The 18,863-nt window shown below is 40.5% G+C and overlaps 1 protein-coding gene across 2 annotated transcripts in view; it reads left to right on the top strand.

The window, feature by feature from the left end:
* SNX25 (sorting nexin 25) overlaps positions 1 to 18,863 on the top strand; it is a 122,046-nt gene that overhangs the window by 75,438 nt on the left and 27,745 nt on the right. For both annotated transcript variants that reach the window (XM_058669916.1, XM_058669917.1), the window contains 3 exons: positions 15,174 to 15,355; positions 15,712 to 15,843; positions 17,449 to 17,721. In XM_058669916.1, the coding sequence (XP_058525899.1) occupies positions 15,174 to 15,355; positions 15,712 to 15,843; positions 17,449 to 17,721 (587 nt within the window). The remainder of the gene's footprint in view (positions 1 to 15,173; positions 15,356 to 15,711; positions 15,844 to 17,448; positions 17,722 to 18,863) is intronic.

Below are 18,863 nucleotides of genomic sequence, written 5' to 3'. Positions count from 1 at the left end.
TTTTCACTACAAAGTCAGACATACTGAGAGGAGGAGAGAAAGAGAGGAAGAAGATTTTAATAATTAAAATTGCAGTTTAATCAATATTATGTGGGAAGAACATTTTGATATTATGTTTACATTATATTTTTATTGAATAATTTAATCAAAAAGGTGTTTAATCTTTAAAAATGTGCCTTAAGTTACTAGATAGTTAAAAGATTATAAAATTGACTTTTAAGACAAAAAAGAATAAAGAGAAAAATTAACTTCTGACAAAGGAAGTTGTTTATTTTTTCTCATTTTATTCAGGTTATGATTATGACTATGGCTATGATACAAGCCTGTTTGTGTTCACAATTTGATAATAATGTAAACATATCAGTACAGTGCTACTGGGAATTGTAGCATTTAAAGAGTTGAAGAACCAATTAATTGGGAGAGAAAAATGGAAAAATATACTAGTTATCAAAATGTTTAAAAACTGGAGAGTATTTCAGGTAGAGAGGTAGTACACTAAGAATAAAATGTTTTGATCTACAGTATAGATAATGCAAGTGAAAAAGGAAAGAGATGATAAAAGATTATTAAGGAAAAGAAATGTAATACCTACTGGCCTGTGAGACATAGATATGGAATGGACAGAGGATTCGGGGAAGATGTAGGATGAGGGAAAAGCCATCTAGAAAAATTAAGTCCGTTAATTGGAGATACTAAATTCTACTATTGTTTCTACATCCCATTCATTGCTTTAGGTGAGATCAAATTTGGGTTGTAGAAAAAAGTGTCAGAGTAGAAGTTCGGAGACTTTGATCTAAGTTAGAGTAGGCTGCTTGCTTCTTGATGCTCCAGGACTTAAGATTTTCTGCCCGAAAGCTAATACTCCAGATGGTTATGGAAAAGTTAGTGATGACATTGACAGCGTCGGGGGATGCTGCTCTTGCGCATACTGCTTTTGGGAGGAGAGGACAGAAAAGTGCTCGTTTGTCATTTCTAAGCTGGGATTCATGCTGGGGAGAGAGCAACTGCGAAGAAAGGTATTTGGGAATTACCAAGCTAGATACTAGTTAAAAGTCTTCCATTTCTGCTATCTCCAAGACAAATGCCTTTGTGAAGTTGAGGCTCCTGGTTGTTAGAGCAGAGCTGTATGTTAACCTTTGGCAGTGACTTCCTGTAACTCATGATAGCAGCTGCTGGATCACAGTAGAAGTTCAGCTGTAGGTGGTTTTCATTTTAAATAGTTAAGATGTTATAGTTTATTTTAAAAAGATTCATTCATTTTTACTTGAAGAGCAGACAGAAAGACAGAAAGATCTCCCTTCTGTTGGTGCACTGCCCAGATGGCCGCAACAACTGGAGCTGAGCCGATCCAAAGTAATTTGTTGAGTTGTTTTGGGGGATCTTTGCTTATTGGTGAAAAAGTGTGATCTAGTGAAAACACCACTAGGTGAAGAATCTGGGAAAAGTTATTATTACAAATAATTTTGTTTTCAGTGTTTGTTCTCTTTCTATCTGTATTGTTTTTATAAATGAGAAACTAAGGAAGCTTAAAAAAGAACAAATAGATGGAGTAGTTTTATTGCTGCATGTGAGGATGTTTCTGGCAAGTGTTCTTAAGTTGTGTTAGGCAGTCATGAAACTGGAGGATTTAAAAATAAAATACTTTGAATAACAGGTTGGGAGAAATTACCTGATTAGTGTGTATCCCGTAAAATCTTCAAGAATTAGCCACCTGTCTCTGTCTATTTATGCTTCTGTGACCAAAAACAAAACAAAAACCTCAGACTGGGTGATTGATGAAGAATAGAAACTTGCTTCTCACAGTTGTGGAGTCTGAAGGTCCAGGGTCGAGACTCTGGCCAGGGCTGCTGCCTGCCCCCAGCATGGCGTCTTTCCTTTGTATCCTCTGTGGGGGAAAGAAGTCTGTGGCAGGAGAGCCTGGCCAGTGCCCTCTGCCACCATCCCTGGGGACTTGGCCCTCGTGGGCTGCTCACCCCCTACAGGCCTTTTAATGCCATTACATTAAGTTTCCACATAAATTTGCAGAACTGTGGCACCAGTTAACTATGCCTTGCCTTTTTTCCAGGTGACAGGCCTTGTAAATCTCTATTTTGAATACTCAGAATGGTTCAAAATAATGCTTTTGAGGCTTCAACAAACTATATACATCTTTGCATGTAACGCTGCACAGCTTAAATCCGATTAGCTTATGTTAAGTAGAGCAAAACTACTCTCTTTGGGCCCAGCGTGGTGGCCTAGCGGCTAAATTCCTTGCCTTGGGCGTGCCGGCATCCCATATGGGTGCTGGTTCTAATCCCAGCAGCCCCGCTTCCCATCCAGCTCCCTGCTTGTGGCCTGGGAAAACAGTTGAGGATAGCCCAAGAACTTGGAACCCTGAACCTGTGTGGGAGACCTAGAAGAGGCTCCAAGCTCCTGGCTTTGATTGGCACAGCTGTGACCACTGCAGCTGCTTGGGGAGTGAATCAGTGGACAGAAGATCATTCTATCTTTCCTCTCTGTATATCTGACTTTCCAATAAAAAAAAAATCTTTTAAAAAAACTGCTCTCTTTAACAACATAGAAATTTCAGTTTGATTTTTTTATGAGTTTTCTTTTGGAATTTTGGTCTTTTAAAGAAATAAGCTATCAGGTCATTTGAAGTCTTCAGTGCTTCAATTAGTTTGACTTCAGATATAATTCTAGGGAAAATAAAGGCTATAGAATTAAAAAAAATTCTTGAAACCAGCTAACCCAGATCTTTGTTGTATGAGCAAGAAAATTAGGTTAGAAACAGATAAAGGAAAAGATTCTTATGGAAAACTTACAACTACTGGAAACTTTAGGTGTACTCATAAATTTTTCTCGCCACTGACCTGTCATTCAAACTTGGCCAAACATTGATGAAGACCTGAACTTTACTCCTGGTTACAGCGACTGCTTGCTTCATGTGATCTGGAAAGTTTAGTATGTTCAGCTAATTTCAGTGATTTTTTTCCAGTTTTCACTCTGACCCTTTAGCAGCATTTGACATTGTTGACTGTTGCATAAGCACAAGGAGTTTCCCCATGTTACTCCACCCTTCTTCCCCCATGTTTATTACAATAGTATAGTCCTTTAGCAAAAATCACAAGTCCATCAATCACATGTATCATGACATGTTAGTTATAGCCAATGGTAGAAAGTCCAAATATGATGTATTTAACAGTTTCATTGGGAGTGGAGATGCTTAGTGCAACATGTCTCTACTTCCCAATATGCTAGTCTTCATTATACAATTCATCCATGAGAATATATGTATATATGTGTTTATCTATATATCTGTTGATGTTGTATTTTGCATGAAGGTTTCCTTATGTCAGAGAGCATATAATATCATCCTTTCGGGGTTGGTTTATTTTCATTGAACATAATGGTCTCCAGTTGGGACTGTTTTGTTGCAAATGGTAAATTTCATTGTTTATAATGGCTGAGTAGTATTCTATAGACTAGACATACCACAGTTTCTTTATCCATTCCTCTTTTGACAGGCATCTGGGTTGTTTCCACGTCTTCACTATTGTACATTGTGCTGCTGTCAATATTGAATTACAGGTCACTTTCTCATATGCAGATTTCATATACTTTGAATATATTCCCAGAAGGGGGATAGCTGGGTCATACAGCAGATCAATTTTTGGTTCTTTTAGCACTCTCCATACTGCCTCCTAGAGTGGCTTACTAGCTTACACTTCCAGCAGGAGTGGGAGTAGGGTAGCTTTGTCCCCACATCCATGTCAGCAGGAGTTGTTAGATTTCTCAGTTTGGGTTACTGTAAAATAAAACTATGGACTGAATGACTTAAGCAACAAAGTTTGGAGGCTGGGAGCTCCAGGACTCTGGTCATAGAAGATGTGGTTTCTGATAAAAGCCTTTGTGCTGATTTGTAGACAGCCTCCTTCTTGCCGTGTCCTCGCCTGCGGGCAGGGATGGGAGAGAGAAGGGAGTTCTGCTCTTGTCATATTCTTATAAGGACTCTAAGCCCATCATGCAGTCTCTACCTTCAAACCCTTCCCTAAACCTCTTGAAGAACCCACTTTCAAAACCATCATATTGGCGAGTAGAGTTTCAATATGAATTTGGGGGAAATACAGACACTCAGTCCAATACACCACCCACCTGCTATCCTTGTCAATTCCTTTTCCTTGTGTACTTACCCAGTCTGTTTTCTTCATATAGGTAATACAGTATAACAATATTTCATCTCTGTTCTCTTGCTGTAAACCATTGTTTTCTACCACTACCAGAATCTCCAACAGTAGCTTCTTCATTGGCCTTTTTGTGTACACAGTTTCTGCTACTTAGTACATTGTTTATGCTAAAACCACAGTGATTTTAAAAAAGCCACAATCCTGTCTCCTTTGTGTCTAAAACCCTTCATTTTCTTTCTGTTCTAGTTCTTAAAATAAAAAACTTTAAAATAATTTTTATTTTATTTTTAATATTGATTACATAGTTGAGAGGGCTGCATAGCCATGTAGGTCTCCGATTAGAGTAGGGAAGGTTGAGGTGTAAATAGGTGGGTAAGATAAATGCTCTTTTTTCTTTGTTCTGTGTCCATTGGAGGAGAGCAGAGGGAAGCCTCTCCTTGCTATCAAACTACATCAGCACCTGGGGATGGGAGACGGTCTTTGATAATGCGTTGGAGATCCTGCTGTAAGCAGTACTGTCCTGAGGATGTTATTTGAGTGGTTTTGATAGTTCTGAGATCTTGTTGGCTTTACTGCAGCAGGATCAAGACAATCTTTCTAAGGTTTGTTGGTTGACCAGGTCTACTTCAGTGTATCCACAGAGCTAGACGCTTGCTGTAAAGCATAACCAGAAGAGTTATTTAATCTGGTTTCCATCTTTTGATGAGGTGCTCTACGTCCTCTGTTGGCTTATATGAGCTGGCTGTCATGCCTTTTGTCTGTATCTGGGTATATTCTCTATTGTACAGGCATCAGCAACTGAGGAGGCCCAGCCATGATACAGATATTCCGATGTCAGACTTGTGGGACTGGGGTTTGAGTCCAGGGTCTAGTTGAAGATTCCCTCAAGAAATCTTACCTGGGAAGTCCTCAGATTTGACTCTTACGTGTACTAGCTAGTTCAGGGTCAGATTCAGTGTGTCTCCTGTATCAGCCAATGCATATATTGGTGGGTGCAGCTGCATGGTCAGTCCTGCACCCAGTTCCGTCTCTCACATGAAGTAGTGATCGAATGGGTGCTGCAGCCTAGCCTAACCCAGTCTGCCACAGGTCTGGCTCTCATGTACACTACTGGGTACTGCAGCTTATTTGGGGCTGTCCCAAATAACCTCCACAGGCCTGCCACCCAGCTCTGGTTTGCATGTGCTAGCAGGTGCTGTGGCCTAGCCCAGCCTGCTTTGACCGCAAACCCTAGCTCTCATGTGAATTGGCAGTTGCTGAGACCTAGCTCAGCCCATCCCACACCCTGCCCCAACTTTTGGGTGCACACTGTGGGTGCTACAGCCTTGTCTAGCCTGGCCTACCCCCAGCCTTGGCTTTCATGCTTACCAGTGGGAGCTGCAGCCTAGTAGGGGAATTCATAATAATCACCTCTAGGTGTGACCTGTAGGGTCCTCTTTGCTCAGGCTCCGATGCCTATCTTCAACTCTATTTCCTGACATAACACTTCCTTTCTCTGTACCCAGCCATGCTACCTTTTCAATTTCATGAATGTACCTTGATTACTTCTATACCATTTACCTGTACATTTTGTTTCCTTTCCCTAGAATATAACCCCACTCTCAGTATTACTTTGCTTAGGTAACTCCTACTTATCCTTTATGTTTTGTCATCTGTTGTATCTTTCCTGTCTGGTCACTAGCTCTGCAATCCTCTTGAGTTCTCTTAAGACCCCTGAAATCAGTAGAAAAAGTAATCTAGAGGTTATCGCCATCATCAAAAGTGGGTCTTCAGCTGTTCAGAAAACATTTTTTATAGTGTCATTGTGTATTAGATACACCAGTGCAATGAGTGCAGCTATCTCTGACCTGTAGGAAGTAGTAACCTAATGGAGAGATAGGTGAGCACATATGAAATGACAGTGCCATTTGATAAGTGTAGTAACTGTTGCATGTTCAAGGGACTGGCATTGTGACATAGCAGGTATAGTTGCCACCTGTGATGCCAGAACCCCATATGGGCACCATTTCAAGTGCTGGGTGGGTGCTCACCTGTGGTCCACCTATTTACTAATGCACCTGTGAAGGCAATGGAGGATTGTTGAAGTATTTGAGTCTCTGCATCCATTTGAGAACCTCAGATGGAGCTCCTGGCTATAGCATTTGGCCTGGTTCAACCCTGGCCATTGAAACAATTTGGGCAATGACCCAGCAGATAGAAGATCAAGATCTCGATATCTCTGTCTCTTTCTTTCTCTCTCTCTGTTTCTTGATATCTCTATATCTAGTTACTTAACCTTCCCTCTGTGTAACTCTACTTTTCGAATAAATAATTAACTCTTTAAAAAAATTAGTCGCATAGCCAGATCTACCTGGAAAGCTCCAGAAAGACTTTCTCTTAAAATTAACACGGAATTAGTCATGAAGCTTATATGACTCTCACTCCTATCTGGTTGTCAGATGTGAGCAGCTATACATAAACAAAGAAGAGAATTATAGAATGGCCTCATGCATAAGGACTGTCAGATGAGACACTGTGCTAGTGCTTGGCATCCAGGTGGAGAGATGAGGCTTGATGGGAAGCCAAGGGCCATTCCTAAGGAGCCTTGAATCCATCCTGTGAGCTTCAGACTGCATCTGCAGAGCCATGCTTCTCCAACCACACACCACCAGAAAATTTGATTCTGTTGGTCTACAGTGTACCCAAGGCTGTGCATTTGTTACAAATTCCATGCAAATGTTGTTGTTACTCCTCAAGGACACTTTAAAATTATTGTAGAGGATGCAGAGACAATGAGATAGTCTCATTCACAATGTAGTCCTCCATTCTCTAGCTTATTCGTGACTACATGGAAGAGCCAGAGTAGTTGAGAAATGGTCTGTGAACATGAGCTGACCATGTGTAGACTCCTAGCAGTGATGCAGCATATGCAGAATTTCCCTTGTAGTTGAACGTGAGTGTGCCCAAGTACATCAGCTCCCTTTAAAGCTGTTTTCAGTACTCTTGTGAATCCTAAAATGTCAACAGCAGTTAAAGTGATTTGAAGGTAACATTCATGCTGCTGTATACAGTAGAGAAATTAAATGTACTAAAAACCGCTGCATATAAATAATACATGTACTTGGGAGTGATTACAGTATAGAGGATTTGTCTTTTTATTCATTTGGTAAAATTGTATCTTTACCCACATGTAAGTATGTTACTATTTTTTTAGATTGTAACCAGTCTGGGAATTGAGTATATTAAGCCAAACTGAGAAACTACAGAATATCTAATATGTATATGCAAGGAGTCGTATGAGAGTTAAATGGAAATACTAAAGGTGTTTTAATTTCAGTTTCTATGAACTTTTGAAGGTACCTTGAATGTACACGTAAGCATAGTCACCATGCTGTTCCTTTCTCATAAGAAAAATGACTTTCCAAGAGTAATAATTCCTTAAAAAAAGATTGGTTTATATATTTCAAATATTCATTTATTTGAAAAGTAGAGCTAGAGGGAGATAAAGAGAGAAGGAGAGACAGAGATAACTTTTACCTACTGGCTCACACCTTAATTGGCCATAACAAGCAGGCCAGGGCTGGGCCACACTGAAGCCAGGAGCTTGGAACTCCAACCATGTCTCCCGTGTGGGCACCAGGAGCCCTGGCACAAGGACCATCTTCTGTTGCCTACTCCAGCCACATGAGCAGGTAGCTAATGTAGAAAGCAGAATAGCCAGGACTAAAATGGACACTCATGGGTGGCTGACCTCGCAGGCTATAGCTTAACATGCTGTGCCACAGCACTGGGCACAAGAATTATTTCTTAAAAGTGTTTTATTAAGCAGCGCTGTGAGTCAAGCAGTGCTAATTTACCATGATAATACCTTCTGTGTCCAGTCTAGACATGAAGCTTCCTGCCTGAAGGAAGGGTCCTAACCTGGGATCTTGTGAACTCCTCAGGATCCTTTCCAATGCTTTGATGTGATCTATTTATCTAACATTGTGTAAAGTGATAATGAACAGTCCCTAATTTGTGAATGACCTAAACTTAAATAAAACCTGCTATAGTTTGAATACGTGTGTCTTCCCAAATTCACATGTTGGACCCTAGTCACAAGGTGATGACTAGGTCGTCGGGGCCCTGCCTTGATCAGCGTGATCAGTGTATTCCACACAAGGCCTGTGAGACCTCACTTGCCCCTTCTACTTGAGGATGCAGTGAGAAAACATTCAGTCGGAGCTCACAGCCTCCCAGCACTGTGAGAGATGACTTTCTGCTGTTTGTAGGCTGCCCGGTTTGCTGTTATTTTGTTACAGCAGCCTGAACTGCAAGACCTTGGGCTGTTTCTCTTACATGCTGTAACCTCCAGAGCCTGCCGCTTCTTCCCCAACATCACCTTCTCCTCCTGAGCATTCTCCGCATGAGGCGTTCAGCACTTCCATTACACTTATTATTGTCTCATGACTTTTACAGCCGGTTCTACTCCCACCCTCTATCCCAAGAAAACTTTAGGCATCATGTTTTCTAACACCTGCATTTTATACAAATGAAGTTCAGATCCAGAGATGTTATCCAGTTTAAATACAACTGGTTTATCACTCACATACATCTGAAACTTAAACCCCAGGCTTCTTATTCCTTGTCTTGGATAACACACATCTGTACAGGTAGACGTTTTGACACTCACGTTCAAAACCTAAAAACATTTTATGGGTCAGATCTATGTTCTCAAGTGTTTATTTCAAATCTGCCCAATTCACTGTTTAATTTGAGGACAAGACTCTGCTTGCAGCTTAACACGCGGATTTAATTGTTCTGCTGTTACTTTGAACATGTGCTGTAAGAACAAAGGAAGGCCTTAAACAAAATAAAGTTCTAGAAGTACCAGCCCTTGAAACACTGAAGACTTTACAGAGCATACGTAGCCAAGTCAGGATGTGTCCAGTTTGCTTTTTAGTTGCTTCAGTGTCTTCCCCATTATAAAGTGAGTGCTTCAGCCGCCAATTGGTGCTATGAGTTCTGTTTATTTTTCAAATATGCTTTCTACTTATGTGGAGTGATACTTTGAACTGTGAACTTTCAGGTGTTTCATCTGATAAGAGAATCCCGTTTGTTCTTTTTATGAAAGAACATACCAACCTCAAGTTGAGAAGCAAAGTAAATATTTTTTGAGTTCCTGGGCAGTTTCTGAGGTGATTTTCAAATAATCTTGAAGTCTGTGATGATTGGTTGCTACTGAGAATTGCTGCTAGCTTCATGGTAAAAGTCAAGTAGCATTTCTCATTTTGAATCTTGGCTGATCCCTACGTAAATACATAACCCTCCTATTAAGAGAATTTGATTGAACACATATCAGAAGGTACAGGAAGATCCACAGGCCGATTATCCTGTTTGTATACATCCAGGTTAAGGAGTGGAGACCAAGCATTGTCTAGCACACAAGTCTAGCCTAGGAGATCTTGAGAAGATTGGGCAAACAGAGAGGAGGTGGGGAGGAGTTGGAGGAAAGGGGGCGTGTGTAGCCTTGCCCTGCTGGTCACAGGGATTGTACCTCTGCATCAGGACCTCCTAGAGGGACCAAGTCAGGGGCACTTTGGCTTTTCAGGAAAAGTTTGACAGTCTCTAGAGGTACATTTTGGTTGTCATCTCTGAGGGAAGGGGTGCTGCTAGAGCTAGAGGCCAGGAATGCTACTAAATGGCCCATGATATACAGGGTGGGCACCTTCCTCCCTTTAACACACCAGATGTCCATCGTGTTGAGATTGATAAACCCATTCCATGTATCCATTGAGTTCCTCAGACTGCCTCCTGATGCTGCTGCTCTTAGGATATGCCTTGGAATGTGACAGCTGAAAAATGCAGTAGTGTCAGTAGTGATAAAATTTGTAAAACCATTTCTGGAGTCCTTAGTGTATACCTTGCGTTACTGCATTCTCTGTTCCCTCATTAGAAATAGCACTCAACAATTATTCTCTAGTATTTTTGTTTTATGTAAGCCAGTTCACTTGCTTGAAGTCGAGCTCTTTCATGGCAAGAGGATTTGTAGCAAAAGGCTTTTCCATGATGTTAGTAAGTCTGCTGTGGTCTAATCTAAATGTTGTTTTCAGCAAATTACCTGATTCTCTTTTGCTCTAATCGCAATAGAATCTGGACTATGTAGGAGAAAACAAAACCAGTGGATATTTAGAATCAACTGCTTCAGAGTATGACATCGCTTATACATTCATCTTGGCACCAGTCAGAAGGGCCACTGCCACTCAGTGTCGTATTTTTAATATAATTGTATATATAGTTATATATGTAGTTTTCTATATATAATTATATATGTAATTCTTTTAAAAATTATCTTATAATACAGCTCCATAGTCTCTGAGATTTCGCCCCCTCCCCAAGTCCCCTCTCCTTCACTGCATTGCCCTTTATTATTACAATAGTATAGTCCTTCGTAAACAGTCATAAGTCCATTCTTCTGCTATTGAAGTGTATCCTGACATTGTAGGTGTGGCCAATGGCCTGCTTTCTAAAGCTGGATTAAATGTTGTGTGCCTACCCAGTTTTTGACAATGCAGCAGCTTGGTACTTACAACTCTGCAGAGTAACCAGCACATGGATCAGGCTCAGGCCGAGTCGGTGTGTTCTCACACACCCACTGGCCTATATTTTTCTTGATGTGAATATTTCTTGAATGGATGAGTTTTTAAGTCACAAAGGAAGGCATTCATATGCATCACTGGATTTACAAGGATTTTTGCACACCGTAAGTATGGGCTGCATGGTTTGCATGTCAGTCATTTAGCTCTGATCATGGCATTCATTTTCTGAAGAAAAGATGAGCAGAACTGTCCAAGCCACAGGCTGTGGTTACATTTGTCATCAACAAGCTTTGTGATCAGACAGTGTGGTCTTGCCTCTTAACAAACAGAATGCATTCACGTGAGCAGGCGACATTCAAGCAGAAAACAAGAATATTCTTTTCAGCCTTGCAGCTGGACCTACTCTCTTTCTTCCTTTTCTTTGGAATTTGCTTCTATTTTGTTTTCCTTTTTATAAAGGCTTTTAAGCTTTCTTGAGGGAAAGGAAATATGGTGGTTGATAAATGTATTTTGATTTTTTCTTATAGCTCTTTATTGGCATATTTTAACCCCAAATTAAAATTAACATCTAAATGTGTTTCATAAAAGGCAACTTTTGTCCCTGATTTTTAGGGTAATTTAAATGCTGTGCATAAAAACTTTAAGAAAATATGTGTAAAAAGTGAATTTTTTTCTGAAAAATGAATTCTACTAAGCATTCATTTCTTTAGGTAGACTTACAAAGCCCCTTAGCTCGTGATAGACTAAATTTGGGGACAAATACATTTACCTTTCTTCACTCTACCAAAGGGACTCTGAAATACTGTTGTTTTTCCTGTTGAGATCAATACAGAATTTAGTGAATTCTTTAATCAGGGCTTTTTTAATAGCCCTGCATAGAACAGGTTCAGAAACTAATATTAAAGGAAAATACAAATATCTCCTTATCACACATATGGAAAAACATCTGGCAGTCTTGAACAGGATCATCAGTTGACTTGATATCTGTCTCTGATCCTTTGTGGTAAGTACTACAACAGCTACACCTGTCACATCATACTGTTTTATAGTATCGTGTCTGTTTTTTAAACTTAATTTTTTTCAGCCTACCTGATGCTATTTTATGCATTTGCACATATTGACTGAGTGGAATGTGAGAGAGGTAATGATCACCCTGGGAGTTGGAGCTCTCCTGCTGAGATGTGCAGAGTCATGGCTTAGGCTGAGCAGAACCAGGAAACAAAGCGCAGACCCTCTTCTCTCCTCTTCATTAGTTCTGAATCTAAGCCACATCTGTCGGGATTTACCTTCAGAGAATGTGATCTAAACTGCCTAAATATGTCATTGCCATTTCTAAAAAGGAACATTTGTGTTTATTAAGTGGTCACCTGTACCCTGAACACTGTTTAGCAGTCTTCCCCAGTGTTGAAGTGAGCTTGCTCTTCTGCTTTCCACAGTAGATCGCACCTTTCCCCAGCTTTTCTCAGGCTTCTGACACTCACCCCTTTATCTACATCAACCTGTGCAGATGCCTTCACATAGAGAAGGCAGAATCCATAAGAAGGGAATGCCCCCAGCCTCCTACAAAGTTTCCAAACTTCATTGACTCTGCATCTATCTGTCCTGCCTTCCTTATCACTGTAACGGAAGGCATGGGCTTTTGTTTTTGTTTTTTTAAGAGTATTTTTATTGGAAAGGCCAATTTACATAGAGAAGTGAATACAGAGAGAAAGATCTTCTGTCCACTGATTCAATCCCCAAATGACTACAATGGTGAAATTGCCTATCCGAAGCCCAGAGCCAGGAGCCAGGAGCTTCTTCCAGGTCTCCTGCACAGGTCCAGGGTCACAAAGCTTTGGGCCAGCCTCAGCTGTTTTCCCAGGCCACAGGATGGGAAATGGAGCAGCTGAGACATGAACTGGCACCCAAATGGAATCCTGGCATATGCAAAGTGAGGACTTTGGCCGCTAGGATACCTTGCTGGACATGGTAAACCCCTCCCTTATACCAGCCCCTACTTTTAAGCTGTGCTTGCAAAATCATATCCACTCTTTATACGGTATTGTTGAAGGTCTTGCTATGCTTTAAGGTTAAATATGTACATTGTTCCTGCACTCTCAGTAACATTTGGCAGTTTAATGACCTCTTCAGCAAATACTGAATGAGTTCTGCAGTATTGCCAGGCACATTATAGGCTCTAGAGGCAGAGCAGTGTATACATGGGTACCATGCTTGCCTTTACGAGAAACCACATCTCCCTGGTTAGCTCCTCTTCTCCTGCCATTCATTGTAGAGAATGTCTAGATGATGTCCTGCGATCATTTTGTTTCTTTCTGAGTTGTCTCACCTGAGTCTCCTGATGTTGACTATCATCCAAACTTGAACGTTTCTGAAGTAAAGTCTCCAGGCCTTGAACTTAGACAGTTCAAGACCTTTAGACTCACTTTTGCCTTTTCTGATAACTTCTTCTGTACAAGACATCCAAAAACACAGCATCTATCTTAACTTACTTAGGCCATATTTCTACAGTCTTGGAGATTGATCCTGTTTGACCAGAGTATCAGCTGGAGTGGCTTGACTGGGCTAGGATGATCTACTTTCAAAATGACAGACTCACCTTGAGCTAAGTTGATATTGGATGTGGCCTGAGAGATCAGATTCCTACAAGATAGATCTTTGCCTTAACAATGATTGTTTAGGCCTACCTCAAAGGGTGGAAATCATGGAGTAGGTGGCTCAAAGCTCCCAGACAATGGACTTCAGGACTCTTAGCAATCTAGCCTTGAAAGTCACATCATCACTTCTGCTTAATCATTAACCCAACCAGAGTCGAGAAAAAAAGATTGTCAGATGACCCTGTAAATGGTATTGCAGGCATCTTTGGAAGATATATCTGCTAAGTTATCCAAAGGTGCAAAGCTTCTATCAACTTACTCTGTCTCCAGTATTCTCCGAATTCAGTATTTGGTTTTACCATCTTCCTCCATTTTCCTGGATAAAACCCAAGAGCCATGTTTGATGTCTTGCTGCCTCCCTTTTTTTCCTACTGTGACATCCTGTCCTTTATCCCATTCAGTCACAGAGCCTGGCCTTCTGTGATCCTCTTGCCCTCTGTTGCCTGCAGCCAGGTTAGCTGCCATTCTGTTCCTCCTCATTTATACTGCGCAGGTCTTCCAAGTGGTTTTTTACTAGCAGCCTTTCATTTTCCAGTCTATTTTTCATCCTCCTTCCTATGTAATCTTTTTTGAACCTAAACCTAATTATAGGTTTATATATTTGTCCCACTCTGCTTCCCCCGCTCTTCGCCCCCCTTATGCAGAGCATCTCCGTACTCTCAGGCTAAAGTTCTTTCTCTGGCTTAAAGCTCCGTCCTCTGGTTCCTGTCTGCTTCAGATTTATTTTGGATCTTTTGCTCCTTTAACATCTGCTATGCTGGACTTCTTTCAGTTCCTCCTAAGCTCTGTTTTCTTTCCTGCCCCCGTGTTCTCAATCTCACATGTGCTATTTTTTTTGTTTGCCACACTGTATTCATTTTCACTTTTGTTTGAATGTAGTTTTCTCAATCAATTCTAGCTTAGAGCCTCCTGTAAAATAGTTCATTGGCACTTGGGCATTTTCTTTGTAGTCCATAGTACACTCACAATTGCCTTTACTCTTTGGATTTCTTTTTTAAAGCATTTTTAAAAGTTTATTCATTTTTGTTTGAGAGACAGATTTTGCAAAGAGAGAATGAGAAGCAGAGAGAGGTTTTCCCTCTGCTGGTTTACTCCCCCAGTGGCTGCAAAGGTCAGAGCTATGCTTATTTGAAGCTAGGGCTGGGAGCTTTTATCCCCAGTCCCCTATGTGGGTACAGGGGCCCAAGACCTTGAACCATCCTTTGCTGCTTTCCTAGGCTGGATTGGAAGTGCATCCAGGACCAGCACCAGCGCACATATGAGATTAGCTTGCTATGCCACCATGGGGGCCCCAACTGCCTGGATTTCTTACTTGCTGGGTCTCAAGAAGTTCTCTGATAGCAGACAGTTGGTCTTGACTATCAAAAGCCTAGCCAGTTTCTAATTCATAGTGAGTAGTCAACACATACTTATAAATAAGTATGTTTGCATGTACATGCACACAGAAAGTAATAATTTTCTCTGTTAGTAGACATCTACAACCACATCAATTTGTAAGTGTATATATATATATATATATATATATATATATATACAGATAGATTTATGGAAAAGTGTTTTAAACTTATATAAGTTTTGTTAATGATCTATTCAGAAATAATATTTGGAAATGACCAGTATTTGTAGTAAGGGGTACATATGCATTTATCATGAATTCTGTCCTGTTATTTTGTTCAGTATCTACTGTTCAAAATGTACCACATCAGACACCGATCTGACTCTCTGGGTCACAGTTGTCAGATTCCCTCTTGTATGCCTCATCTTCTGACTGAGCACGTTCCCCTGTCCTGATCAAGGTAAGGAGACTGCTGCCATGAAGGCTGATCTCCTGAGGGCCAGGAATATGAAAAGGTACATTAACCAGCTCACCGTGGCCAAGAAGCAGTGCGAGAAGAGAATCCGAGTCCTGGGCGGGCCTGCCTATGACCAGCAAGAGGACGGGACCTTGGACGAGGGGGAAGGACCTCAGAGCCAGAAGGTAAGGCTTGGTGCTTGTGTTCGCACCACCAAGTGGGTAAGTTTTGAATATTCAGTAATCTTTGCTCTGTGTAAAATTTAGGAAGGTGACAGAAGAAACATTTCACTTTGCCAATTCATGGCAAAATGGATGTAAAGCTCTTTATTTGGGCAAAAAAATTATTGAAATCCATGCTTGGTTTGTTTTCATAATACACATTTTTAAGGAGCTTTCTAAAGTTCCCTTTTATATAACATTAGCTCACTTTCAAGAATGTATTTTCCTTCCTGCTGCTGTATAGAAATTAATCCATGGAAGTTAGCACAACTAACATTAAAATTTATATTCTCAAAACTTTTTCTTAAATTCCCCTACAGATTCTTCAATTTGAAGACATCTTGTCCAATTCTTTCTACCGCGAGAACTTTCACTTGTACATGGAAAGAATAGACAAGCAAGCTCTGATTGGGTTTTGGGAGGCCGTGGAACATTTAAAGAGTGCTAACAAGGTAGTATCTAAAGCTCAAAGGGATGTCGATCAGTAGCTGAGGAAAGTTTGTTTGTTAGGCAGTGGATCTGTTTCAGTAACAGTAATGTAAGAGCCGAAAGAACACTGGAAACTAAATGCACTATTGGCATTATGTCCTAGCTCATAAAGACAAGTGAGCTTACATTGTATTTTTTACAGAGATGCTTTCAGAAGAGATTTATAAGTGTAACTTTTTAAATACACTCTAACAAAGCAGGTCTTCATATTCATCAACGTTACTATTATGGTGCACTTGATCTTACCATTTAACAGATCAGTTTTCTAACCTTGCCATTTATAATATTATAATGAGAATTTTTGGACTGATCTTCAAAGGAAGATTAAAAAAAAGCATTTTTGATTACAAGTTTCGCTTAAAGAACCCAGCTTTATGCTTTGAGTATGACAAATTCCCAATATATATTGAAGAATTAAAGATTGTTTAAATATGTGTGTATACATCTGTGTATATCTATAAACCACATAATATAAAAATATGCATAGTGTATATATATGCCATGTATTACATCTAATATTTTGAAAAATTTTTTTAAATAAACACATTCTGTACCTTTACTCATTTGCATAAGTTTTGCTAAAACAAAATACCCATTTAAAATATGTCACAATCATTAAGTAGGTTGATAAGAAATTAAATCCAAACTTGTATTTTTAAATCTTAGGGGTATCTTTTATAGTTACTTTACAGAACATAAATTGCTTCCATTTATCCAAAATAATGCTTGTTAATTTTATTGTTGAGTCTAATCACCAGGTTTGACTGTAAATGACTTTTCACTGCTCTCAAAGCAAAATGATCAAAACCAATCCTACAGAATATTTTTACACAATGAAGACAGTCTGAGAAAATTGCACAGAATGAGCACTTCCACAGCACAGCCATATTTTGACCTTTCAACACTGACTTGAATGTAGAATGTTTGGCAGTGTTCGTTCGGTTGATCATACTGGTTATGCTGAATACCTTAATATTCACACCTTAATATTCTTGTATATCACTGAGAACTTTGCATAGCACTCCCAGAAACGGGGAAGTGCCTCTGGAGGAAATGTAGATTGTGTCAGTCAGAAAAGATGTTGACATTTCCAAAGGATAGTTAAGACCCGAGTGTGCTGCTTTAGGGCTAAGCTGTACACTATAAATTTGATTGCAGCATGATCACTTTGAGGAGTATTTTTCCTACTTTTAAAAATTGCACAACCATTATATTCACTTCTTTCTTTGATGAGAACTGGCACTTCCAATTACTTGTATTAGATTAAAAAGCCAGATTAATTTTAGTAGTATCTGGGTTTATGTTGTAGGAAGAGAATCTTTATTGTTTAAAAAAGAAATTGCAGACATGAACTGTTCAGCATGAAGTGTTCATTTTAAGGAAGATAGTGGGTTTTTCTAAGTCTCTCCGTTACCCCTTAGTCCTGATTGTGGACGCAAACACCCAAGCCCTACAGTGGTGTCAGGGCCTTTGTCGCGTCCTCACCATCTTCAGAGAGCTGAGGAAAATAATTTCTCCCAAACATTATATTCTTTAACTCTATGTTCTTCATCTCTCTGCCTTTTCAGAATGAAATTCCGCAACTAGTTGGTGAAATTTACCAAAATTTCTTTGTGGAAAGTAAAGAAATAGCTGTGGAAAAGTCACTTTACAAAGAAATCCAGCAGTGTCTTGTAGGCAACAAAGGTATTGAGGTGTTCTACAGGATCCAATGGGATGTTTATGAGACCCTGAAGGAGAGGTATTACCCTTCATTCATTGTCAGTGACCTGTATGAGAAACTGATGATGAAAGAGGATGAAAAGCATGCCTCCCAGCTGATTTCCAGCAAGGATGACATGGTGAGTCACACTGAACTGTCTGCTTGCTTCTCAGTAGAAGAGCCGTAAATATAATTGATTGGGTGGATGCATGTGATGTAAGCCAAGTTGGATGCACGCCTTTCTATGTTAATACACAGGAACCTAAGGATAATGAGCAGTAATCTTAAATTAGCTTATTGCCTCTGGCCCTTTTTTAAAAGATTTATTTATTTTTATTACAAAGTCAGATATACAGAGAGGAGGAGACACAGAGAGGAAAATCTTCCGTCCGATGATTCACTCCCCAAGTGAGCCGCTACGGCCGGTGCTGAACCAATCTGAAGCTGGGAACCTGGAACCTCCTCTGGGTCTCCCATGTGGGTGCAGGGTCCCAAATCTTTGGGCCATCCTTGACTGCTTTCCCAGGCCACAAGCAGGGAGCTGGATGGGAAGTGGAGCTGCTGGGATTAGAACCGGTGACCATATGGGATCCCGGGCATTCAAGGTGGTGAGTTCAAGGCGAGGACTTTAGCCACTAGGCCACGCCTCCAGGCCCGCCTCTGGTCTTTTGTACTTTTTTTTCCCTCTCCCTTTATGTTCTTTTTTTTTTTTTTTTTTTTTTTAAAGATTTATTCATTTTATTACAGCCAGATATACACAGAGGAGGAGAGACAGAGAGGAAGATCTTCCGTCCGATGATTCACTCCCCAAGTGAGCCGCAACGGGCTGATGCGCGCCGATCCGATGCCAGGAACCTGGAACCTCTTCCGGGTCTCCCACGCGGGTGCAGTGTCCCAAAGCATTGGGCCGTCCTCAACTGCTTTCCCAGGCCACAAGCAGGGAGCTGGATGGGAAGTGGAGCTGCCGGGATTAGAACCGGCACCCATATGGGATCCCGGGGCTTTCAAGGCGAGGACTTTAGCCGCTAGACCACACCGCCAGGCCCCCTTTATGTTCTTTTGATTTGTTGACACCTGCCAGTACTGAGTAAAAGAGCTCCCTGCCTTAGACCTGCCTTAGACCTGTGCCCTGATCTGACTACTGAGAAATGAGGACACAGAATCTTGGAGTGGGCCGTTTGTATCTTAGACCAGTCAAGAAAATCAGTACAACTTTGGTCCAATTCCAGAATAAAGACAGAATAGGAGAAATTATGAGGAGATATCTGGATAGGGGAGGAG

This window comes from Ochotona princeps, chromosome 11 (assembly GCF_030435755.1).
Source record: "Ochotona princeps isolate mOchPri1 chromosome 11, mOchPri1.hap1, whole genome shotgun sequence".
Classification (NCBI taxonomy): domain Eukaryota; kingdom Metazoa; phylum Chordata; class Mammalia; order Lagomorpha; family Ochotonidae; genus Ochotona; species Ochotona princeps.
This window is presented reverse-complemented; position numbering and strand designations above follow the sequence as displayed.